The sequence below is a fragment of the Bos mutus genome, chromosome 3 (assembly GCF_027580195.1).
Source record: "Bos mutus isolate GX-2022 chromosome 3, NWIPB_WYAK_1.1, whole genome shotgun sequence".
NCBI lineage: Eukaryota > Metazoa > Chordata > Mammalia > Artiodactyla > Bovidae > Bos > Bos mutus.
Window position 1 is genome coordinate 16209791 of NC_091619.1, and position 25839 is coordinate 16235629.

At 44.1% G+C, this 25839-nt stretch overlaps 1 protein-coding gene and 1 pseudogene across 2 annotated transcripts in view; both read right to left on the reverse strand.

Annotated features, from left to right (window-relative positions):
* Positions 1 to 2878, reverse strand: part of SNX27 (sorting nexin 27) — a 79694-nt gene extending 76816 nt beyond the window's left edge. The window contains exon 1 of one of the 2 annotated variants that reach the window (XM_070367083.1): positions 2363 to 2878. In XM_070367083.1, coding sequence (XP_070223184.1) covers positions 2363 to 2673 — 311 coding nt within the window. In that variant the 5' untranslated portion in view covers positions 2674 to 2878. The remainder of the gene's footprint in view (positions 1 to 2362) is intronic. The other variant, XM_070367082.1, reaches the window with a different exon arrangement.
* Positions 2879 to 10414: 7536 nt separating this feature from the next.
* Positions 10415 to 10673, reverse strand: LOC102275611 (small ribosomal subunit protein eS27-like; annotated as a pseudogene).
* Positions 10674 to 25839: the final 15166 nt, after the last annotated feature.

A 25839-nucleotide genomic window follows, 5' to 3' on the forward strand; every position in this document is an offset into this window, starting at 1 on the left:
GCCCATGAAAATAAAGTTCTCCACTCACCACTAATGATGGGCTAAAATGTAATGTCTTTTCTCTAGAAGGAGAAATGGGCCTAGACTGGAACCTGTGCCTGCGGCAAGTCTTCTATAGGGAATCACCTGAGGTCTCCTTTACAATACCTAGTTTATATCTGAACTCTGGCAAAAACCACAGAAAAGGCAAGCCACCAACTACACTAGTTAGTATATATAAAATGGTCATGTTAGCTGTTGTCTTCTACAGAATTCTTTGTTTCAGTTTAGTTCCTTTACCTCCAGTAAAGAGTACATGATTTAGAACTCTATGATAAATTTATAATTTTAAATAAACACTTCAGTTTTAAATTCAAAAATAAACAGCTGGATCCAAAATTAACTTTGAAAAGGAAAGGGAAATGACAATTCCAAGAGCTTCTACCAGAAGGAAATGTCAGTCACAGATTTTGAGTTATCTAGGAAAAAAACAAAGAATTAGGTGCCCAGGTATAAAACAAAAGGTTGAGAATAAAACCTCAAAAGATTAAGAATATTTTGCCAGAGAGAAACCAGGAAAGACTGTAGGACATTAACAGAAAAATAACTCATCCAATTACAAAAAGGACAGAGGAAAGGTATAATAGCTTCAAACACTTACTTTGGTGAGCTACTCTTTCTTGAAGTGTAAGGTAAGAGGAAACAATGAAGGGATACCACAGAGTAAGAATGTCAAGGCTAAGGGTAAGAGGCCTGAGCTGAATAAAAAAGGACAGACCCTCTACAGGTCCTTCAAAACATTATTCCCTTGAAGCTTTGATCAAACCTACTGTTCTACTAGAGAAGAGGCTGAAGGTTAGGGAAATTATAGTTAAAATAACATTTATAAAAATGAGAAAGAGGGAATTCCCTCGCGGTCCAGTGGTTAGGACTCTGAGCTTTCAATTCCGTTTGGGGAGGGGGGACGGAGATCCTGCAAAGAGCAAAGCAAGGTCCAAAAAAAAAGAAAAGAGGAAGATTCATGAGGACAAATCTAAACTCTGAAAGGAAGAACAGAAGTATGGGAAAAAAGGAATATACAAGGCAGAGTCAGCAAGATTGAAGACTGCTGAGGAGAATGGAGAGACAGCGTATACACCATCTACCAGTGTATCAGCAAGAACTATAAAAATTTTAATACAAAGTATAAAAACACAAATGTAACAGCTGGATTAAAGGAGTGGAGGAGGTCTGCAAAGAAAACGCAAAACAGGGCAGCATCCCGCCAGAGTTTTAAAGGATGCAGTGAGGAAGTAAGGATGAAGGAATACGAAGGGGGAGGGGTTGCAGCGAGGAAAGAGGAAGGGCTGCAACAGCAGAAGGAGCCTAAAAAGAGAAAAAAGGGAAAGCAACCCAGAGGAGAGAAAGACTAAGATAAATATAAAGCATGAGATAACAAGGGAATACAGCAGAGAATGAAAACGGCATGCCCTGTAAAAGTGCGGAGGTCAAAGACCCAAAAAGGGCCGTAGTTTGGGGGAAGTACCAGCTAGGGAGAGTTCTACCATAAAGCTCTGACTCAAAAGAAGTATGAGTACCGTGCAGGAGTAAAGACGAGGGCCAAAACAGGTGTGCTCTCAGGTGTGATGGAACACTAGACTCAAAATCCTGATGTGATGTAGGGACTACTGTGAAGAGAAACCATCGTGTCAAAGACGACGCCGCCGCCACCACCACCAGCAAAAAAACCCAAGGGTCAGAGAAGAAGGTATTCTTGGAGTATGAACACAAAAAAAGAGGGGACACACGGTAGGATACAAAAATACAGCGAGTGCTTAACCATAAGGAGAGGGTAACTAAGGGAAGAAAAGGAAGTGCAGCGTGGAGGGATATGTTTTCGGAGAAAAGTAGGAGCAGACCAAAGGTCCTGCCTCTTTGGTCTAGAGGACAGAAGGGACGGTCCACGGGGGCTGAAAGGAGTGGTAGAGAGCAAGAAACTATGATGTTCAAGATGAGAACTGGGGGCGGTGGGACACACAGTGGCTGGGTCAGAAAAAGAGACGCTGTCAGTCAGAAGCAGAAAGAGGTTCAACTAGAGGAAAGCGGAGAAGGCGGCAGCATGCCGAGGGGGAAGGCAAGCGGGGCAGAACAGAAGCCAAAGCAATGGGGGCAGGGGTAACAGCAGGAGGGACGCTGGGAGATTACAGGGAGGGAGGTGGGGGTCCCAGAAACCCAGGGTGTGGGGAGGTAAAAGGGCCAACCTCCGTGGAGGGGCAGGGGACCAGAGGGCAGGTTCGGGGGTTGCAGGGAGGTGCGGCCTGAGGGTGACAGGGTTAGAGGAGAAAGGCAGGGACAGACGGAGGGGAGGGGGCGGGGTGAGACAGCGGGCAGCCCCAATACTCACACCTCCAGAATGCGGTCTCCCTTGCGCACCCCGGCCCGGTCGGCTGCCCCCCCGGGCAGCACGGCGCTCACATGCTGCAGCGGCGCGTACAGCTCTCCGTTGATGCTCCGCAGTTGCCCGCCCTCGCTCACTTGGCCCCGCACGTTGAAGCCGTAGCCGGACTCGGACTTGACGATGCGCACGACCCGCGGGCCGCCGCCTCCCCCGCCGCCGTTCCCGGCGCAGTGGAGCCCAGACCCCCCGCCGCCGCCGCCACCTCCGTTCCTGTGAGGGGCTGCGGGGTGAATCCCTTCCCCGTCCTCGTCCGCCATCTTGCGAGCTAGCAAGCCGTACTCCCACCGCCCTACACCTCCACTCCCTCCGCGCGTACTCGCCCTTCTGAGCCGCCGCGCGACCCCCGGCGCGCGCGCCCGCTCCGCTGACCGCGGGACCCTAGTCGGCCACAGAGCTACCGGCGCGGATTAAGGGGAGACAGGGGGCGGGGGAAAAAGAGGACGGTTAGACGCCTTGAAGCCTCCTGGGAGATGTAGTTTCTGGTTGGTGGGGGAGGGGAGAGGGCTGGGCCCGGGCCGGAGCTGAGGTTATTCGACGCAATTCGGGGCGCAAAGCCTGCTGGGGGTTGTAGTTCGTCTTTTATGCTCGTTTTATGCTGTTGGACCAGGAGTCCCTAATCCGGCCTAGAATGTAGGTGACAGATTAATCTTTTGGTGCGGGGCAAATTTAATTTTCTTTTCATTTCATAACTTCTAAAAATAATTCTATTAGGACAGATTTGACATTTGTGATTCAACACAGTGTTAAATTATAACTCGTTTGCTCAATATTTTGTGTCTACATACATCATTGTTATTACTTTCTTTTTTTCCCTAAGTCCTGCCTGCCAGCATACAGAATCTTAGTTCCCCTACCAGGGATGGAACCCGTGCCTCTTGCAGTGGAAGTGCAGGAGTCTTAACCACTGCACTGCCAGGGAAGTCCCTACATACATTATTGTATTTCAGGACTCCCAACTATCTTGTGAGACAACTGGGTCATGAATGAGGAAACTGAACTAAAGTCATCCAGCTATTAAGTAACAGGAACTAAAGCCCAGTTATTTTTGTGCAACGTTCTTTTCTTATATTGCAACTACATAAGAACTGTTGTGTCTGACTCTGTGGGGCCCCATGGACTATAGCACTCCAGACTCCTCTATCCTTGGAATTTTCCAGGCAAGAATACTGCAGCAGGTTGTCATATCCTTTTCCAGAGGATCTTCTCAACCCAGAGTGCCCCATCTATGTAAAAAGCTTAGGTAGAGGAAACTATGCTGCTAAGTCGCTTCAGTCGTGTCTGACTCTGTGCGACCCCATTGACGGCAGCCCACCAGGCTACCCCATCCCTGGGATTCTCCAGGCAAGAACACTGGAGTGGGTTGCCATTTCCTTCTCCAATGCATGGAAGTGAAAAGTGAAAGTGAAGTCACTCAGTCGTTTCCAACTCTTAGCGACCCCATGGACTGCAGCCTACCAGGCTCCTCTGTCCATGGGATTTTCCAGGCAAGAGTACTGGAGTGGGGTGCCATCACCTTCTCCGAGAGGAAACTATAGTCTCGGTAATTTAGACCTGGATATTAGAGTGGCCAAGTAATAATTTCAATTGAGTAGTGATTTTGTTTTCTGGGTTTTTTTTTTAGTTTTAAAATGTTCATTTTTTTTTCTTACTGAAATATAGTGATTTACAATATTATGTAAGTTTCAGGGATACAACATAGTGATTCACAAGTTTTAAAGATTATACTCCATTTATAGTTATTATAAAATATTGGCTATGTTCCCAGTGCTGCTCAATATATCCTTGTAACTTACTTATTTTATACCCAGTAGTTTGTACCTCTTAATTCCCAACCCCTATCACGCTCCTCCTACCTTCCCTCTCCACACTGGTAACACTAGTTTGTTTTCTGTATCTGAGAGTTTATTTGTTTCTTTCTTTCTTTCTTTTAAGAATCTGTTCCTTTTTTATTATATTCATTACTGTGTTTTATGTCTTAGATTTCATATATAAATGATAACGTAGTATTGAGCAATGATTTTGAAGTTACCTTTATTTCAAATTCATTTTGTTTCCCCCAACAGCACAGTAGTGTTCTTTGCAAATAGCAGTAATTGATGTTTTTTGGCTTAGAAACACAAACACAAGCTTATAAATATTGTGCAGAATGCCTGGCAAGCCAAGTAAGAAGAACAAGAACAAAAATATGAAAAATAGCTTGCTTAAGCACTTACTGCTCAAGTCTGGCAAGCTAATAAGCCTGTTAGTTTCATGAATGCTGAAAAAAGATCCAAGATTCCTGGGTCAGAGACAAAGGAATTTTATTCATGACAGGAGCAACAACTTCAGCCCCTTTGTATTAATTCCTCTTGCCCCACCAAGTGCCACGAGGATAACATGAAGGCTCAGATGAATGCTGTGCACTTGGTGGATTTAAACTCCACAGTTGAGGAACAGTGATCTTGGGGAACCTACACTATTCTGTAGGGAGTAGTAAACAAATGTATTCTTTATCCTGGAGGGAGAGCTTATTTCGTTCCTCACGTCTGCTCACTGTAAACATAACCCTGAGAAATGACCCTGGTAAAAAATGGTCAGGGCCTTGCATTCTTGTCATATGCAGGAAGGTGGATTTGGGTATGTGCATGCTCAGTTGTTTCTGACTTATTGCAACCTTATGGACTGTAGTCTGCCAAGCTCCTCTGACCATGGAAATTTTCAGGCAAGAATACTGGAACAGGTTGCCATTTCCTACTCCAGGGATCAAACCCACGTCTCTTGCAGATTCTTTACTAATGTGCCACCTGCGACGCCCCAGGAAGGTGGGTAAAAAGCATAAAAAACCCGTGAAGGATTGTCTCTCTCCACATTACTATGTGCCAGACACTAAGCACTCAACACTAAATACTTTATAATTTCATTTAGTGCTTACAACTCTTTAATGTTCTGTATTTCATAGATTAAGTAAACAGGCATAGAGAGCTCACACAGCTAACAAGCTATGAATCTAGGAAAAACAACAGGGATACATAGTTAGAAGAGAATAAAAGTTAATTTACAGAGGTTTGATGACTTGTAAAAGCAACAAGCAACCCCTCCAAAGAATTTATGGACTATATAAGCGCACCCGGGAGAAAAGCAGTAGAATAGGGAATTCCCTGATGACTCTGCTTTCACTGCTGAGGGTACTGGTTCAGTCCCTGGTCAGGGAACTAAGATCCCACAAGCCAAGAGATGCAGCCAAAAAAACAACCCCAGTAGAATAACTAAGATATCTTATTAAAATGTGGGATGAGGACTCAAAGTTATTGTATTATAACATAAAATTAATGTGCCATATTTTATAACCAAGCTAATGAAGAGGGGTCTTGAATAGTTAAATAAATATGGAAATGAATAGAAGTTGGAATGAGAATTTTGCTCCAAAATAATAATGGCATTTAGATTGAACATGAATCATTTGGTTTGAACAGAGCACTGGATGGGAAGAAATTTATCCAACAAAGCAAGGCATCAGAGAAAGGAAAAGAGAACTTGCACTAAAAGAGCTGGGCTTTTTTTTTTTCTTCATTTGTGTATTTGTCAAAGATATACTGAATGCCTATCTGCTTTACACTCTGTAATAGTGGCTAGGGATCCAAACATGGTATCTACAAACTCCATGAAGGCAATATGACATGATCAAACCTACAAATGTGCATGCTCCTTGATCTGTTGGTTCCACTTACAGAAGTTCATTCTACTGTCACACTTGCACATGTGTGAAATGACATTTTTGTGAAGTTAGTCACTGCAGTATTGTTTGTCTTCACAAAAGCTAGGAAATAATGTTCATTGGTTAAGATACAGCCACAATGAAAAACTGAAAAACTGTAAGTAAAGAATAAGGAAGTTCTTTACCAAAGAGGAATGACCTCATGGACACTAGACACAATTAAATGAAAAGGTGCAGTCTGTAGAGTATGATACCACTTCTGCATAAAAGGGAACCATCAGTTCAGTTCAGTTCGGTCGCTCAGTGTTGTCCGACCCTTTGCGACCCCATGAATCACAGCATGCCAGGCCTCCCTGTCCATCACCAACTCCCAGAGTTCACCCAGACTCACATCCATCGAGTCAGTGATGCCATCCAGCCATCTCATCCTCTGTTGTCCCCTTCTCCTCCTGCCCCCAATCCCTCCCAGCATCAGAGTCTTTTCCAATGAGTCAACTCTTTGAATGAGGTGGCCAAAGTACTGGAGTTTCAGCTTTAGCATCATTCCTTCCAAAGAAATCCCAGGGCTGATCTCCTTCAGAATGGACTGGTTGGATCTCCTTGCAGTCCAAGGGACTCTCAAGAGTCTTCTCCAACACCACAGTTCAAAAACATCAATTCTTCGGCGCTCAGCCTTCTTCACAGTCCAACTCTCACATCCATACATGACCACAGGAAGAACCATAGCCTTGACTAGATGGACCTTTGTTGGCAAAGTAATGTCTCTGCTTTTCAATACCTTATCTAGGTTGGTCATAACTTTCCTTCCAAGGAGTAAGCGTCTTTTAATTTCATGGCTGCAGTCACCATCTGCAGTGATTTTGGAGCCCCCAAAAATAGAGTCTGACACTGTTTCCACTGTTTCCCCATCTATTTCCCATGAAGTGATGGGACCGGATGCCATGATCTTCATTTTCTGAATGTTGAGCTTTAGGCCAACCTTTTCACTCTCCACTTTCACTTTCATCAAGAGGCTTTTGAGTTCCTCTTCACTTTCTGCCATAAGGGTGGTGTCATCTGCATATCTGAGGTTATTGATATTTCTCCCGGCAATCTTGATTCCAGCTTGTGTTTCTTCCAGTCCAGCGTTTCTCATGATGTACTCTGCATATAAGTTAAATAAGCAGGGTGACAATATACAGCCTTGACGTACTCCTTTTCCTATTTGGAACCAGTCTATTGTTCCATGTCCAGTTCTAACTGTTGCTTTCTGACCTGCATACAGATTTCTCAAGAGGCAGGTCAGGTGGTCTGGTATTCCCATCTCTTTCAGAATTTTCCACAGTTTATTGTGATCCACACAGTCAAAGGCTTTGGCACAGTCAATAAAGCAGAAATAGATGTTTTTCTGGAACTCTCTTGCTTTTTCCATGATCCAGCGGATGTTGGCAATGTGATCTCTGGTTCCTCTGCCTTTTCTCAAACCAGCTTGAACATCAGGAAGTTCACGGTTCACGTATTGCTGAAGCCTGGCTTGGAGAATTTTGAGCATTACTTTACTAGCGTGTGAAATGATAGATATGTTTATATCTCTGGAAGTATTCACAAGAAGGTCTTCCCAGGTGGCACAGTAGTAAAGAATCCGCCTGCCAATTCAGGAGATGCAGGAAACTCAGGTTCAATCCCTGGATTGGGAATATCCCCTGGAGTAGGAAATGGCAAACCACTCCAGTATTCTTGCCTGGAAAATTCCATGGACAGAGGAGCCTGACAGGCTACAGTCCATGGGTCGCAAAGAGTCAGACAAGACTGAGCCCACACACACACATTCACAAGAAACCAATAACATTGATCGCCTCTGGGAAAGGGGACCGGACAACTGCGGGGAGCAGGGAGGACAGGAGTGGGAGACATGTCACTATATGCCATTTTGTAAGTTCTTTTAGATAGATGAATGTGTTGCCTGTTCACAAAATAAATACAGAAAATACTTCGAAGGATCAGATTGGAAGAAAAGGTGATCAGAGCATCAAAATCGGAAAATAAAATAAGACACCATTACCACTCTCAAGAATCTAGCAAGAGAGACAGCAAAAGAAAAAGTGATTACAGTACAAGCCTTGGCACTCCTGAGCAATGAGAGCTGTGACAGAGGCTGCGCCAGCTGCTCAGAGTGCACACCGGAGAGGGCTTCCACACGGAACGGCTGACTGATCGTAGAGGAGTTAGCCAGGCAGGGAAGGGTAGAGGTGGAAGGGCATTCTGCCAAGGCAGAGAGAGTTTTTTTCAGCTTTTTATTTTGTATGGTGTGTAACTGATTAATGATATTGTGACAGTTTTAGGTGAACATCAAAGGGACTCAGCCATACATACACATGTATCCATTCTTCCCCAAACTTTCCTCCCATCCAGGCCACCACACAACACTGAGCAGAGTTCCATGTGCTGTCCTTGACAGCTATCCATTTTATATTTTATTTTTTATTATTATTTTTTTTACTTCCAAAGGCATAAGTCTGAAGTTTTATTGAGGACAAAATTATGTTCCCTAGAAATGACAGCTGAATAAAAAAGGACAAGTGGCTCCTGGATTTAAGAGGTCATTGTTCCAGATTAGAGGGATTAAAAGTTGAAGGATGTCACCTGGGAGTTAAAGTACATAGGAGAGATAACAGGCATTTTACAGCGGCAGAGAATTTAAACATTACTTTGCAAGTTGAAAAGAAAGGCTCAAGAATTGTAGTTTGTTACATTAGAGTGGTAAAAAGCCAAAAATGTAGAGGCACCAAGTATAGTTCACCACTTTTTCTCTGGTAAAAAACAAAAAGAATTTCCCAAAGGGCTAAGTTTTGAGTGTTTCAGCTAGACATCTCAGGATCACACAATTTTTAAATGCAACATCTGTCCTGGATATATCAAAAAACTATCTTCTTTTATTCTGCCAATGCGTAGATCAATGTGATGGTTCAGGTATTCTCCAGAAGTTCGCAGGTTCTTACCAGATTCTCCTCTTTACCCTCTCTGTGGTGTTGGCATCAACAGCTTTCCTCTTTCTAAGTAAGGAGTCCTTATATTCAGCTCTGTGGACTTTAAACTTGGAAACTGCCTTCATTTTATTTCACAAACTAAATGAAGAGGAAAATTAACCATTTATCACATCTAATTTGGGACATGCAATTGAAACTGACGTAGCCTCCCTACCCTTAGTCACCTGGTGGACCAAAGATCCTGACCAACTTACTGAGAAGCAATAAACTGCATGCAGCAAACAGATACCACTCAGAAGTGGAAATCACTGCTAAACTTTAGATTATAGCTAGTTTTGCTCAAATGCATAGTGAGAGATGATTCAGGCAACACAGCACATACCATTACCTACACGTGCATTTCCCATCTTTCCGACAAAAGTTGGAATACCTCTAAAAAATCACTGAATAAAAATTTCCTGTTAAATATATAGTGTTATTTAATTTGAAGCATTACTTTTTTATAGCAATACTTAAGAACGGACTTGACCCTTAAAGCCTTACTCCAGTGAAAATAGATCTCCTTCTTGCCATCTCCCTTATTCTTTTTCCAGCATACAATGCCTTCCTGAACAAGATGCAGACAGTTTCGGTTGTTTATGTACCAACTCTAGGTACACAGTCAGGTAATGAACATCATCTGTATCTCGAAAAGTTCAGGTATCACCCTCATTCACCTCTATTCACCTTCTCTTTCCTTTCCTCCTTTACTTCTAGGTTCTTACACATCCACACGTTCTCCCCCTCCTTTCATGAGTCCACAACCCCCACAAGCTCAGAATCAGCTGCAACACTGGCTGTGGAGTATAAGACACTAACTTCTGCCTGGACAAGTCTTTAACTATAGGAGATTTCTAGCCCCAGATCAGGTGCCTAGCAGGAACCTCTACACTCACACACCTTCAAGCAAGGCTTCTGAGAACTGTAAATAAAGCATTCTAAGCTGTTTTATATTAAAGTGGCGTGCTGGATTGCGTTTTAAGTATCAACTGTCAGTTCTTAATTCTAGGAAAACAGAAAAGTGAAAGGAAATACCCCATTTACATACTATTCCAGTTTTTAATCAAGCTCTGCAGATTTACTCCATGAACCTAGGGATAGCAATGTCCCAAATGGACTTTTTAAGTACTTGGCCACTTACTTGCCCCAGACTCTAGAGTGACTCTAGAGTCCACTCTACTGGTTGCCCCTGAATATGTGAGGTAAGAGCTTCCTAGCAGTAAAACAAGACAAGAGACGGGATGTATCCAAAACGTGTTTATTGGGATGGTTTCCCGTTCGTCTTGATACAGGGTACTTTTAGTGCTGCTTCCGTCTGAAGGAGCATCCTTCTGTAAGCCTTGCTTTTTTCTCCTGCAGGCTGGCAGAGGACAGTAGAGTAGCCAACACACAAAACTACTACTGTTTGTGCATGGCTAAAGACGGTGGTGATTTTATAGCATCCAAGGCATTTTACATCCATGAAGTAGGAATTGGGGCTCTGCACCAGGTGCTTCTTCTTGTGTTTCTTCTTCTCCTCTTCTGGAGAGGGATGAAGAAGACTCTTTGCAAGAGGCATGTTCTCATGAGGTTGTCACTGCTGGAAAGTTATCCATTTTAAATATGGCAGGACACACAGAGATTTGTAAGAACATGGAACAATGTGAGAACTGCAAGCTAGAGCAGAAGTGACAGGGAGGAAGTGGGCACAGAGGAGACAGGAGAAGTGGGCAAGAATCAGATCCGGGAGGGTTGCAGATACTGAAGAGGGTGCCCAGGAGTTTGGATGTCATTCCAAAGTACTTGGGGGCCTCTGAATGCTTTTGAGCTGAGCAGCAGTATCATCAGATCTGTGCTTCAGAAGGTTCATTCTGTGCAGTGTGGAGATAGAATGAGATAGATCAGTTAAGAAGCGACTGCAGTGATTCAGGTGACAATTGATGAGACTCGAGCTAGGGCAGTGGTGATGGAGGGGAGAAAAGCTAAAGAAAAAGGACTTGGTGACCATTTGGCTCTTAGGTGGGTGGGGGAAGAAAGAATGATGACTTGCCAGCGGGATTCTTTAAGAGCAGGCATGAAACGGAAGAGGAAAAAGTTTGGGCGGAAAGATAATGAATTCAGTTTGGGGTATGTTGGATTTGAGGGGCCTGCAGGAGACCCAAGAAGAATTGATCAGTTACTGGTTGGATTCATGAGTCTGGCATTGGGGGAAAGGGTCTGGGCTGGAGCATAGATTTGGGAGCCATCAGTCCTGGGTGGGGCTCCTGAGGGTCCCAAGGCAGAGTGGTAGTGAGTGAGAGAAGGGACAAGGTCAGAGCCCAGAGAATCCTCTCCCTCTTCAAATTTAGGAGACTTTAAGAGGAAGGAGATTGGGGGAAAGACTGAGAAAGAGGAGTCAGAGAGTTGGGGGACCCAGAGAGAGCAGGGACGTGAAAGTTGATGAAGCTACCTTTGGAAATAGGATAATTTGCAGAGCACCTAGCCAAGAGCGTGGTTAGTCCTCACAATGACCAGGTAAATAAAAGCGTTTTTGAGAAACTAGACTTGGATAACCAGCAGACCCCAATCACACTGCTCAGTTCAGTTCAGTTCAGTTCAGTTGTTCAGTCGTGTCCGACTCTTTGCAACCCCATGAACTGCAGCACTCCAGGCCTCCCTGTCCATCACCAACTGCCGGAGTTCACTCAAACTCACGCCCATCGAGTCGGTGATGCCATCCAGGCATCTCATCCTCTGTCGTCCCTTTTCCTCCTGCCCCCAATCCCTCCCAGCATCAGAGTCTTTTCCAATGAGTCAACTCTTCATATCAGATGGCCAAAATACGGGAGTTTCAGCTTTAGTATCATTCCTTCCAAAGAATACCCAGGACCGATCTCCTTTAGAATGGACTGGTTGGATCTCCTTGCAGCTAGTTAATAGCAAAACTGAATCTGGAACCCAAATTTCTGACACCAAGGCCAGGACTCTCCATTATCCAGCTTCCTTTTTGGCTAAAAAAAAAAAAAAAAAAAAAAGAGTTCTTCCTATCCTTTGTGATGTACAAAGTCAGCAGGTTTCCGTTAGCTTTCTGTGTACTGTGAGGAGAACCCCACCTCCACACCATCACTCATATAATTCTTTGGTCCCTGATGGCCTGCCTCTTCTCTTCCCCTCTTTGCTGGTCTAAGTTCTACTCATCCTTCAACCTGTAGCCCAAGTCCCTCCGTAAAACCTCCCCTGAGGATTCCAGTTTACTCTGACCCCTCTCTCTCTTTTAAATTCCTGCAGCAAATACACCTTTCCATGACCCCATCACCCCCTCAGTGAGTCACATACTTGTGTAATTCCCTCGCCTTGAGTGTGGGTGGGACCTGTGACTTGCTTCTAGGCAGTAGAACATGGTGCAGATAATGATGTGTCACTCCCATGGTTACAGACACATTATATAACACTCCTTTGTTGCTGACTGGAGTGAGAGTCTCTTGCTGGCCCTGAAGAAGAACTCTGCCATGTTGTGAACGCCTGTGGAAAAGGCTCGTGGGAGGGAACTTCAGGAGCCTCTAAGATCTGAGAGTTGCCCCCGGTGGACAGCAAGAAAAGAGGACCCTCAGTCCTAAATCTGCAAGAAACTGTTACAACCACCTCATGAGCTTGGAGGAAGATCCTGACTTCAACTCGGGGAACATAACCCAGCCAATGACTTGTTGCAGGCTTGTGAGACCCTAAAGAGAACTCAGCTAAGCTGAACCCAGACTCCTGGATCACAAAACTTGTGAGATTATGTGTGTTGTCTTAAACCGCTGAATTTGTGGTAACCTGTTACATGATGATAGGTAATAAATGTAACTCCTGTTGCATCTATGGTCAGTTTAGATTGTAACAATTTATTACCTAGTTTAGCTTTACCTTTCCAATCTGAACATAAGCTTCTTAAAAATGAGGAACTTGTCCCATGTGACTTGTCACGCCCTCAGAGTGTATCATAGTGAGAGGCACTAGAGAAGAAGTTCAACAGGGTGGATAGCGTGTTAGTTAAGGAAAGGACTGTAAAGTGGCTAATAATATCTGCTGCCTAGCGGCATGGTGGGGAGCAGATGGGAATACATGGGAAACACCTAACATAACGCTTAGCACCGGGCTATTATTAAGAATGCTAACAAATACCACATCTAGCCCTGTTTCCTCATTTTGCTGTTAAAGAACTAGCTCCCTCCACTATCACCCTTTGAAAAAGGAAATAGACCCAGCAAGGTAACAATGACTGTCAAAAGTCACTCAGTAAATCAATGGCTAGCACCCAATCCTAAGTAGAAAGATGACATGATTTATGTCCCATGAAATCATGGATTGAAGAAAACAGAAAGAGGACCTCTTTCCCCTTTTTTAGGCCTCTGCGCTAATTCTGACTCTTCTTTCTTTTTCACTATTTTCTGTACTTTTTTTCTGTGAAGACCATGTGAAAAACCACCTTTTTCTTTTTTTTTAATGTAAACTGAGTAACTGATTTGCAAGAATGGATAATTCCGAGACTGGAGGCTTCCTGAGCTTCCTTGGTAGCTCGGCTGGTAAAGAATCTGCCTGCAATGTGGGAGACCTCGGTTTGATCCCTGGGTTGGGAAGATCACCTGGAGGAGGTCATGGCAACCCACTCCAGTATTCTTGCCTCTAGAATCCCCAGGGACAGAGGAGCCTGGCGGGCTACAGCCCATGGGGTCGCAGCGTTGGGCATGGCTAAGCGACTAAGCACAGCACAGAGGCTTCCCAGGTGGCCCTAGCGGCAAAGAACCCGCCTGCCAATGCCAGAGACATAAAAGACCCAGGTTTAATCCCTGGCTCGGGAAGATCCCCTGGAGAAGGAAATGGCAACCCACTCCAGAGTATTCTTGCCTGGAAATCCCATGGACAGAGGAGCCTGGCAGACTACAGTCCATAGGGTTGCAAAAGAGTCAGACACAACTGAAGTGACTTAGCACAGAGGGTTTATGGGGGCTTCCCAGGTGGCACTAGTGGTAAAGAATAAGATCCCCTGGAGTAGGAAATCCAGTATTCTTGCCTGGAAAATTCCATGAGCAGAGGAGACTTGTGGGTTGCAGTCCATAGGGTCTCAAAAGAGTCAGACACTTCTGAGCAACTGAGCACAGAGCGTTTATGAGTCAAGATTCCTTTAGTTGCAAAGGAAAGAAACTCATTTCAAACTAGCTTAAGCAAAAAGAATTTGTTGGTTCACGTAGTTAAGAAAGACACTGAGTATTTCTGTTAAATGTAGCTGTGTAACAAACCATCCCAAAGTTTAGTGATATAGCACCATCATTTTATTATTCTATGGACTGTATGGGTCAGGAATTCAGATAGGATACGTAGGGGTGACATTCCTGCCCCTCGATGCCTGGAAATTCAGTTGGGAAGACTGAGGCTCAAGGTGACTCAATGCCTGGGTTCATCTGGATATGTCTCATTTCTGGTTGAGGCTGTCTGCTGGGACCTCATCTAGGGCTGTTGGCATGACCCTGTGGTCTCTTCATGTAGCCCCTGTCTTCTTCAAGCATGATGCCTGGGTTCCAAGGTCAGAAGTCCCCAGAGAATAAAGCAATAGTGTATGGCATTTTTATGATTCAGTGTCAGAAGTCACATAGCACCACTTCCACCATACATTTTCAGATCAAGTGGTCACAAATGTCTGTCCAGGTACAAAAGGCAGGGATACAGACACCACCACTCCACAGAAGGGGTGTCAATGCTGCATTGTAATTAGAGTACGTGGGATGGGCTATATTCTGGTGGCCATTTCTGAAGAAAATGATCTGCCACTCTGGGGTAGTTCACAGATGTAAAACAAATGCTATAGGAGCCTAGGCCTTAAGGTCTGACACAGAGAACTCAAGGTCGCTTCCCTCTTTTTCTTCTGCCTTTTGTTTCTGCTCAACTCTGTTTCTTTATCTAGTAGTAAAAAAAAAAAAAAAAAAACCCACCTTGTTTTTCTCAGCATCTGTATATAATTTTCTAGGGAAGGACTCTGGCCGTTCCCTGAGTCATGTGCCTCCCACTTGGACTGATTGAAGTTGCCTGGAGAATGAAGAACTATGATTATCCAAACCTGGATCACATGCCCAGCTCACATGCCTAAAAGAAAGTTTGCTGGGTAGACTCTAAAGAATAGTCCAATCGGCCACAAGTTCACCGTAAGTGAGCATTGATGTCAGCTCAGTGTGTAATTCTGTTAGTTCTCTGTCAGCTTTCTGTGGTTGCAGTATTTCAAAGCCCTTTACCTAGTCATGTTCACATCACGCCCTTGTCTTCCCCTTTGTCACACACCATCTTCCACTTTGTCACAAACCCAGGAAATGAGATTTCCTGGGTTTCTCGTTGGAGAGAAAAGCTCCCTGGCTCTTACAGCTATACTGACTGACTGACTTTTTCTCATCCCTCTCACCACACCTGACCATTGTATTTCAAAGGACCATTCCCAGATAAAATTTTTCTCCTTCCTTCCAGTTGCAACTTCCTACACAAATTTCACTCGGTTATTTGTGTCTCTCTCCATCTTCTCCCATATCTCCCCACCTCTTTCTTTTCTCAAAATCAAACTCAATTTTTCAGGAGTACTTTTTCCTAGAAATCTTTTCCCAGAGCCAACAGTTCAGAAATAATACAATAGGATGGGCTCTCTCATAACAAAAAGACCAATGCTGCCTCAATAGCATTATCCAGTGGAAAAGCTTGTGAGACTTGGGTCATCTGCATTGGTTCTTATTTAGCTTTAATCCTTAGCAAACTCAGTATGCTTTTGGCTGCAAGTACATAAAATGCAAAAGTGGTTTAAATAAAAAGGAAATGTATGATCTCACATAAACAGCAAGACTAAAGGTGGGGAGTTCCAAAGTTGGTTGATTCAGAAGCTCATTCACATCATAAAGGATCCAGATTCTTTCCATCTTCCCCTCTGCCATCTTCAGTGTATTATCTGGGTGATGTGGCTAACCCTCCTCATGGTGGCAAGATGGCTGCTGAGCTCCAGGCACCGCTTCACACATGGCCACCATATAAAGAAGCAGAAAATACGAACTGTGTATTTGTCAAAGCAAAGAAATCCTTTTCAGAATCCTTACATCAGCATTCTCTCATGTCTCATAGGCTTGAAGTGTATCACTTGCTAATCCCCATATCAATCTTTGGCAAAGGGACTGAAATTACTGTGATTGACTCAAATGCATCTAGACTTCCTCCTAGGGCTAAAAGTACCCTCTTCCCTGGGAACATACCTTGCCTGTGAATAGCAGAACAAAATTTGGGACTTGCCAAAACAAAGAAGGGGGAAAGGGAAGGGGGACCTGGCAGAATAGATTTGGATAAGTAGCCACTTGTTTCTTATGCACTGAACTTCTGTTAACTTAGTTTGTCCAGCTATAAACTAGACATGATAGTATCTACTTCATCTATATGTAGAGATACTTTTAGAAATAAGATTTTTCACAAGGACACTCTTAGGAAAAGAGTTTAATTAAAAAACAGGTTCTGCTGCTGCTGCTGCTAAGTCGCTTCAGTCGTGTCCGACTCTGCGACCCCATAGACGGCAGCCCACCAGGCTCCCCCGTCCCTGGGATTCTCCAGGCAAGAACACTGGAATGGGTTGCCATTTCCTTCTCCAATGCAGGAAAGTGAAACGTCAAAGTGAAGTCGCTCAGTCATGTCCGACTTTTAGCGACCCCATGGACTGCAGCCTACCAGACTCCTCTGTCCATGGAATTTTCCACGCAAGAGTAATGGAGTGGGGTGCCATTGCCTTTGATTATCCAATTCATGCAGACAGAAAGAAAGGTAGTTTCCTGGAGCTTAATGGGGGAGGAAATGCAGAGTTAGTGTTTAATGGATACAGAGTTTCAGTCAAGGAGGTTGAAAAAATTCTGGAGGCAGATGGCGGTTGCATAACAACATGAAAATACTTAATGCCATGGAAAGGTGTACTTAACAAGGGTTAAAATGGTAAGTTCTATGCTGTGTATATTCTATCACAAAAAAAAATGTTATAAAACGGTGAGGCTATTTAAGATATGTTGTTGTTCAGTTGCTAAGTTGTATCTGACTCTTTGCAACCCATGGACTGCAGGCTCCTCAGTCTTCCACCATCTCCCAGAGTTTGCTCAAATTCATGTCCATTGAGTCAGTGATACTATCTAAGCATCTCACTCTCTGCCGCCCCCTTCTCCTTTTGCCTTCAATCTTTCCCAGCATCAGAAGTTTTTCCAGTGAGTTGGCTTTTCGCATCAAGTGGCCAAAGTATTGGAGCTTTCGCATCAGTCCTTCCAATGAAAGTTCAGGGTTGATTTCCTTTAAACTTGAATGGTTTGATCTCCTTGCCGTCCAGTGACTCTCAAGAGTGTTCAGCACCACAATTCGAAAGCATCAATAGAGCAAAGATATTGCGCTAAGCTTGAAAAATGTGCAATATAAATTCTTGGTACCTTAATGTTGAAACCTTAATGTTGAACTTTTGCCTAGTTTGAATTGTGGGTGGGAACCATTTCCCAGCCTCAGCCATCACTCCTGTCCAAATCATGTGCCATTCTCTCCTCTTCAGTTCAGTTCAGTTCAGTTCAGTCGCTCAGTCGTGTCCGACTCTTTGCAACCCCATGAATCGCATCATGCCAGGCCTCCCTGTCCATCACCAACTCCCGGAGTTCACTCAAACTCATGTCCATCGAGTCAGAGATGCCATCCAGCCCTCTCATCCTCTGTCGTCCGTCCTCTTCTCCTCCTGCCCCCAATCCCTCCCAGCATCAGAGTCTTTTCCAATGAGTCAACTCTTCTCATGAGGTGGCCAAAGTATTGGAATTTCAGCTTTAGCATCATTCCTCCCAAAGAAATCCCAGGGCTGATCTCCTTCAGAATGGACTGGTTGGATCTCCTTGCAGTCCAAGGGACTCTCAAGAGTCTTCTCCAGCACCACAGTTCAAAAGCATCAATTCTTCAGCGCTCAGCCTTCTTCAGAGTCCAACTCTCCCATCCATACATGACCACTGGAAAAACCATAGCCTTGACTAGACGAACCTTTGTTGGCAAAGTAATGTCTCTGCTTTTGAATATGCTATATAGGTTGGTCATAACTTTCCTTTCAAGGAGCAAGCATCTTTTAATCTCATGGCTGCAGTCACCATCTGCAGTGATTTTGGAGCCCCCCAAAATAAAGTCTGACACTGTTTCCACTGTTTCCCCATCTATTTCCCATGAAGTGATGGGACCGGGTGCCATGATCTTCGTTTTCTGGATGTTGAGCTTTAAGCCAACTTTTTCACTCTCCACTTTCACTTTCATCAAGAGGCTTTTGAGTTCCTCTTCACTTTCTGCCATAAGGGTGGTGTCATCTGCATATCTGAGGTTATTGATATTTCTCCCAGCAATCTTGATTTCAGCTTGTGTTTCCTCCAGTCCAGCGTTCCTCATGATGTACTCTGCATATAAGTTAAATAAGCAGGGTGACAATATACAGCCTTGACGTACTCCTTTTCCTATTTGGAACCAGTCTGTTGTTCCATGTCCAGTTCTAACTGTTGCTTCCTGAACTGCATACAGATTTCTCAAGAGGCAGGTCAGGTGGTCTGGTATTCCCATCTCTTTCAGAATTTTCCAGTTTATTGTGATCCACACAGTCAAAGGCTTTGGCATAGTCAATAAAGCAGAAATAGCTGTTTTTTTGGAACTCTCTTGCTTTTTCCATGATCCAGCGGATGTTGGCAATTTGATCTCTGGTTCCTCTGCCTTTTCTAAAACCAGCTTGAACATCTGGAAGTTCACGGTTCACATATTGCTGAAGCCTGGCTTGGAGAATTTTGAGCATTACTTTACTAGCGTGTGAGATGAGTGCAATTGTGCGGTAGTTTGAGCATGCTTTGGCATTGCCTTTCTTTGGGATTGGAATGAAAACTGACCTTTTCCAGTCCTGTGGCCACTGCTGAGTTTTCCAAATTTGCTGGCACATTGAGTGCAGTTATTGTGACCAAGACGCAGATCAAGAAATCCCATCTCCAAAAAATGCCCAGAATGCAATCAGCCACGATGCCCACTTACTTGCCCCTTGAAGGTTACCTTCCCCTTCCTTCCTTTGTCTTCTAGTCCTTTTTCAATATAACTGGCTCTCCCCATGTCCATGCCAAGACGCTTTGGGACAAGGAGGCAGAGAGGGAGACTTGGAGCCAGAGAGAAGCACAAGCAAAGAGCACCAGTGGGCTTTGGCAGCTCTCACAAAATCTATTCACTGACAGCACATATGTACTAATGTTTACTGATCCCTCAGATGTTTGCAAATGAGGCAGAGCTGTGAGGAGCTGTGTAGAGAAGTGGCAGCCATGTATCCAACGCCAACACGCATTTATGGAGGACCAGGTAATTCCACGTGCAGCTACTAAAGCCTCCGCCCCGTGTCCAATGCCCAGAGCTGGGCAGTTCTATTACATAAACTTGAAAACGGAGATCATCTATTCATATTTGTTTCTTTTGTTTGTTTGTGTTTTGGCCATGTCATGCTGGATCTTATCACCAGGGATCAAACCCCTGCTATCTGCAATGGAAGTGCGGAGTCCTAACCACTGCACTGCCAGGAAAGTCCTGTCATCTATTCATATTTATCTTACTCACTTTGGATGGTCTTTTCCAAAACGTTTAGATTATAAAGACCTTCAACATGGAGCACTCATCACTCCATTAAATTCGTGTCTCAGAGCTTAATCACACTATCAGAAGGTGACTCCTTACATATAACTTTCTACTGTAATTAAAATGGATTCTGGGCAAATGGCTTCCATCAAATTTTGAGTAATGTGTGCCTTCCAATGCAACTGTATATTAGCAATCAGTTTTATGCATTTAGCTCCTGGTACTAGGCAAGCGCCCCAGGGCTCCCTCCAGGAATGATTTTCTTTTGTTCAGTGATCCTGGTTGGTCACCTTGCAAAACACCCTGCTGGTTACAGGAAAGAGAATCCATTTCTGTTCAGCCAGCATTGACTGAGGTTGCACAGTAAGCAATGGGCCAGGACTGAGGACACAGAATTTCTCAGCCCCTGCCCTTTAGGAAATCTCAAGTCTGCGGGGGAATAGCAGACATGAAAACAAACAATGACTGCACAGTGTGATAAGTTTTGAACCAGCTGCTCTGGGAGCATTGATGAAGGATGATTAACTGTCTGGGGATTCTCTGGGGAGTCAGGGAAGTTTTCACCAAACAGTGTGATTGACTGGGGTTTTGAAGGATGAGTAGAAGTTTGCTGAGCTTCCCTGATAGCTCAGTTGATAAAGAACCCACCTGCAATGCAGGAGACCCCGGGTAGATTCCTGGTTCAGAAAGACCCGCTGGAGAAGGGATAGGCTACCCACTCCAGTATTCTTGGGCTTCCCTTGTGGTGGCTCAGCTGGTAAAGAAACTGCCCGCGATGCAGGAGACCTAGATTCAATCCCTGGGTTGGGAAGATTCCCTAGAAAAGGGAAAGCCTACCCACTCCAATATTCTGGCCTGGAGAATTCCACGGACTGTATAGACTGTGGCAAAGAGTCAGACCCCACTGAGCAACTTTCACTTTCACAAATTTGCTGGAAAGCTAAAGCAGGGAAAGGATTTCCAGGCAGAGGGCATATGCAAAGGCAGAGAGGTGAGGAAGGACTTGGTGTGTTTCGGAAACAACTGGCAAGGTGGCAGATGCTCAGAAATGAGGCTGGACGAGTAAGGCAGTGGGCAATTTAATCCCAACCATGACCCCTCCTTGGCCCTGGGGGAGGGAGGCAAAAAACAGAGCTCTAGCTCTACTGCTGGTGAATAAGCAACTTTACCTTTCTAAAGAAACCTCATATCCTTATATATCCTTTTCTGTGGGTATTCTAGGTATTTTGCAAGGTTATATTCTACTAGAAACTGTCTTCTCAAGGAATCAAATTCTTTTATATATTTAAAAAGACCCTTGAGCAGGCCATGTGGAATTTTTGGCTGCTGAGTTGATCTGAAATGTGATTATTCCTGAATGGAACTCTGAAGAGAACAAGACGGGCCAGTGCCCCACACTCCTTACCACCCTCACCGAACTCCCTCTCCATCCTCTCAGACCCCTCAGGTGCCCAGGCTGGTGCTCTTCACTCAGTAAACACATGATAATTTTGGTTATTTTCACCCTTTCCAGAAAAATTGATTGATTAAGTGTTGGTTTAGCTGAGCTTTCTGGAAACTTCCAGAGCTAATTCTTTCTTGAGTAAGAGCTTATTAAACATGAACAGAATGAACAGAGACTTCTAAAGGAGCTCTAAGAAATGATGGTCTAACACACAAGCCTTACAGATGAGTTTTAACAATCATCTTTCTGCCTGCTAAAAATTTTGTTCAGTCCCTTCAGTTCAGTTCAGTTGCTCAGTCATGTCCGACTCTTCGCGACCCCATGAATCGCAGCATGCCAGGCCTCCCTGTCCACCACCACCTCCTGGAGTTCACCCAGACTCACGTCCATCGAGTCAGTGATGCCATCCAGCCATCTCATCCTCTATCGTCCCCTTCTCCTCCTGCCACCAATCCCTCCCAGCATCAGAGTCTGTTCCAATGAGTCAACTCTTTGCATGAGGTGGCCAAAGTATTGGAGTTTCAGCTTCAGCATCATTCCCTCCAAAGAAATCCCAGGGCTGATCTCCTCAGAATGGACTGGTTGGATCTCCTTGCAGTCCAAGGGACTCTCAAGAGTCTTCTCCAACACCACAGTTCAAAAGCATCAATTCTTCGGAGCTCAGCCTTCTTCACAGTCCAACTCTCACATCCATACATGACCACTGGAAAAACCATAGCCTTGACTAGATGGACCTTTGTTGGCAAAGTAATGTCTCTGCTTTTGCATATGCTGTCTAGGTCGGACATAACTTTCCTTCCAAGGAGTAAGCGTCTTTTAATTTCATGGCTGCAGTCACCATCTGCAGTGATTTTGGAGCCCCCCAAAATAAAGTCTGACACTGTTTCCACTGTTTCCCCATCTATTTCCCATGAAGTGATGGGACTGGATGCCATGATCTTCGTTTTCTGGATGTTGAGCTTTAAGCCAACTTTTTCACTCTCCACTTTCACTTTCATCAAGAGGCTTTTGAGTTCCTCTTCACTTTCTGCCATAAGGGTGGTGTCATCTGCATATCTGAGGTTATTGATATTTCTCCCGGCAATCTTGATTCCAGCTTGTGTTTCTTCCAGTCCAGCGTTTCTCATGATGTACTCTGCATATAAGTTAAATAAGCAGGGTGATAATATACAGCCTTGACGGACTCCTTTTCCTATTTGGAACCCAGTCTGTTGCTCCATGTCCAGTTCTAACTGTTGCTTCCTGAACTGCATACAGATTTCTCAAGAGGCAGGTCAGGTGGTCTGGTATTCCCATCTCTTTCAGAATTTTCCACAGTTTATTGTGATCCACACAGTCAAAGGCTTTGGCATAGTCAATAAAGCAAAAATAGATGTTTTTCTGGATCTCTCTTGCTTTTTCCATGATCCAGCGGATGTTGGCAATTTGATCTCTGGTTCCTCTGCCTTTTCTCAAACCAGCTTGAACATCAGGAAGTTCATGGTTCACGTATTGCTGAAGCCTGGCTTGGAGAATTTTGAGCATTACTTTACTAGTGTGTGAGATGAGTGCAATTGTGCAGTAGTTTGAGCATGCTTTGGCATTGCCTTTCTTTGGGATTGGAATGAAAATTGGCCTTTTCCAGTCCTGTGGCCACTGCTGAGTTTTCCAAATTTGCTGGCATATTGAGTGGAGCACTTTCACAGCATCATCTTTCAGGATTTGGAATAACTCAACTGGAATTCCATCACCTCCACTAGCTTTGTTCGTAGTGATGCTTTCTAAGGCCCACTTGACTTCACATTCCAGGATGTCTGGCTCTAGGTCAGTGATCACACCATCATGATTATCTGGGTCGTGAAGATCTTTTTTGTACAGTTCTTCTGTGTATTCTTGCCATCTCTTCTTAATATCTTCTGCTTCTGTTAGGTCCATACCATTTCTGTCCTTTATCGAGCCCATCTTTGCATGAAATATTCCTTTGGTATCTCTAATTTTCTTAAAGAGATCTCTAGTCTTTCCCATTCTGTTGTTTTCCTCTATTTCTTTGCATTGATCGCTGAAGAAGGCTTTCTTATCTCTTCTTGCTATTCTTTGGTACTCTGCATTCAGATGTTTATATCTTTCCTTTTCTCCTTTGCTTTTTGCTTCTCTTCTTTTCACAGCTATTTATAAGGCCTCCCCAGACAGCCATTTTGCTTTTTTGCATTTCTTTTCCATGGGGATGGTCTTGATCCCTGTCTCCTGTACAATGTCATGAACCTCATTCCATAGTTCATCAGGCACTCTGATGAACTCTATCAGATCTAGGCCCTTAAATCTATTTCTCACTTCTACTGTATAATCATAAGGGATTTGATTTAGGTCATACCTGGATGGTCTAGTGGTTTTCCCTACTTTCTTCAATTTAAGTCTGAATTTGGCAATAAGGAGTTCATGGTCTGAGCCACAGTCAGCTCCTGGTCTTGTTTTTGCTGACTGTATAGAGCTTATCCATCTTTGGCTGCAAAGAATATAATCAATCTGATTTCGGTGTTGACCATCTGGTGATGTCCGTGTATAGAGTCTTCTCTTGTGTTGTTGGAAGAGGGTGTTTGTTATGACCAGTGCATTTTCTTGGCAAAACTCTATTAGTCTTGGCCCCTGCTTCATTCCGTATTCCAAGGCCAAATTTGCCTGTTACTCCAGGTGTTTCTTGACTTCCTACGTTTGCATTCCAGTCCCCTATAATGAAAAGGACATCTTTTTTGGGTGTTAGTTCTAAAAGGTCTTGTAGGTCTTCATAGAACCGTTCAGTCCCTTAGTCATGTCTAATTCTTTGCGACCCCATGGACTGCAGCATGCCAAGCTACCCTGTCCTTCACTATCTCCCAGAGTTTGCTCAAATTCGTCTCCATTGACTTGATAATGCTATGTAACCACCCAACCATCTCATCCTCTGCCGTCCCCTTCTCCTGCCCTCAATCTTTCCCAGCATCAGGGTTTTTTCCAATGAATCTCATCAGGTGACAACATATTAGAGCTTCAGCTTCAGCATCAGTCCTTCCAATGAATATTCAGGGTTGATTTCCTTTAGGATTGCTGGTTTGATCTCTTTGCAGTCCAAGGGACTCTCAAGAATCTTCTCCAGTACCACAGTTCAAAAGCATCAATTCTTTTCCCCAAACTCCCAGCTCTTTTCCAAGCACTGCTCCTGATAATGTGAACTGTAGGCAACTTAAACCAGGACAGAGATACGTTTTCAATTTTTCATAAAATATTTACTTTCCTAGAATCCAAATTCTTTTTATGCCCAGTCTTTCATCTTTCATCTTTCTCGTGCTAGACTTAATTTGCAAAACTGCTCCCTTGTCTCACCACAGTCTGGCTGGCTGCCCTTCACTAAATAAGTGAGTTTGGGATTTACAACAGGAAAGCTCCAGGAGCCAGGCAAGGTCTGTGGAGAGTGGTTGCTTTTCTTCCTGAGGCCCAGGGTAAGCACCTGCCTAGGTGCTCAAGGACCTGCTGCCCTCTTGTGGCTGCAGCCTGGGGTGTAGTTGCCACCTCCTCTTGGCAAACAAAAAAAACCTCCTCTAGTTTTCAAGTTCACTGGCTGAATATTGTAGGGCCCTCTCCACCCCCACCCCTACAAAGATCCATGTAATTTTAGAACTGGAAGAGGCCTGGGACCAACCCAATTTTTTGATGGTGGAGGTTGTTTTTTCTTAAGAGGAGGAGCCCAAGGATAAGAGAGATTTGGTCATTTAGTTAAGGACACACCCTAGTTAGAGTAGTCATCTGGAATGGAACACTCACCCTCATTAGAAGACAAGAAAGCTAAAAGAAGTTGCCAGCTGAAATTTAGAAAGACAGCAGCTGCTAGAGTTGCAGATGCAGTGATGAGTCAACTGAGTCCGGAGGGTCTGGTGGGCTTGTCTCCATCCGTCAGCGACCACACCTCCCATTTTCGGCTTGCCAAGGAAAGCTGCTTTGTCATTTCACACAGGCCTTTTTTGAACACTACCTTATGCCAAGGACGCAGCACTCCAGTGTAGGAGATCAGGACTTTCGTCCAAGCTTCGCTTTTTAATTACTCATACCTCACTCCCACTTTTGGGCCTCAGTTTTCTCCTCTGAAAAATGAGGGAGTTGGATTGGATGTTTTCTCTTTTTTTTAATTAATTTATTTTTTTCATTGGAGGATAATTACACCATTGTGATGCTTTTTGCCATACATCAGTATGAATACATGTGTCCCCTCCGTCCCGAAGCCTCCTCCCACCTCCCTCCCCACCCCATCCCTCCAGGTTGTCACCAGCTTTGGATACCCTGCTTCATACATCAAACTCTCACTGGTTATGTATTTTACATATGGTAATGTATATGTTTCAATAATATTCTTTCAAATCATCCCACCCTCTCCTCCTCCCACTGAGCCCAAAAATCTGTTCTTTACATCTGTGTTTCCTTTGTCTGTGTCTCCTGTGTCTCCCTGTACGTAAGATTGTTGGTACTATCTTTCTAGATTCCATATATATGTGTAATATATGGTATTTGTCTTTCTCTTTATGACTTACTTCACTGTGTATAATAGGCTCTAGGTTCATCTACCTCATTGGAACTGACTCAGATGTATTCCTTTTTACAGCTGAAGAATATTCCATTCTGTATAGGTACCACAACTTCTTTATCCATTCATCTGCTGATTGATATCTAG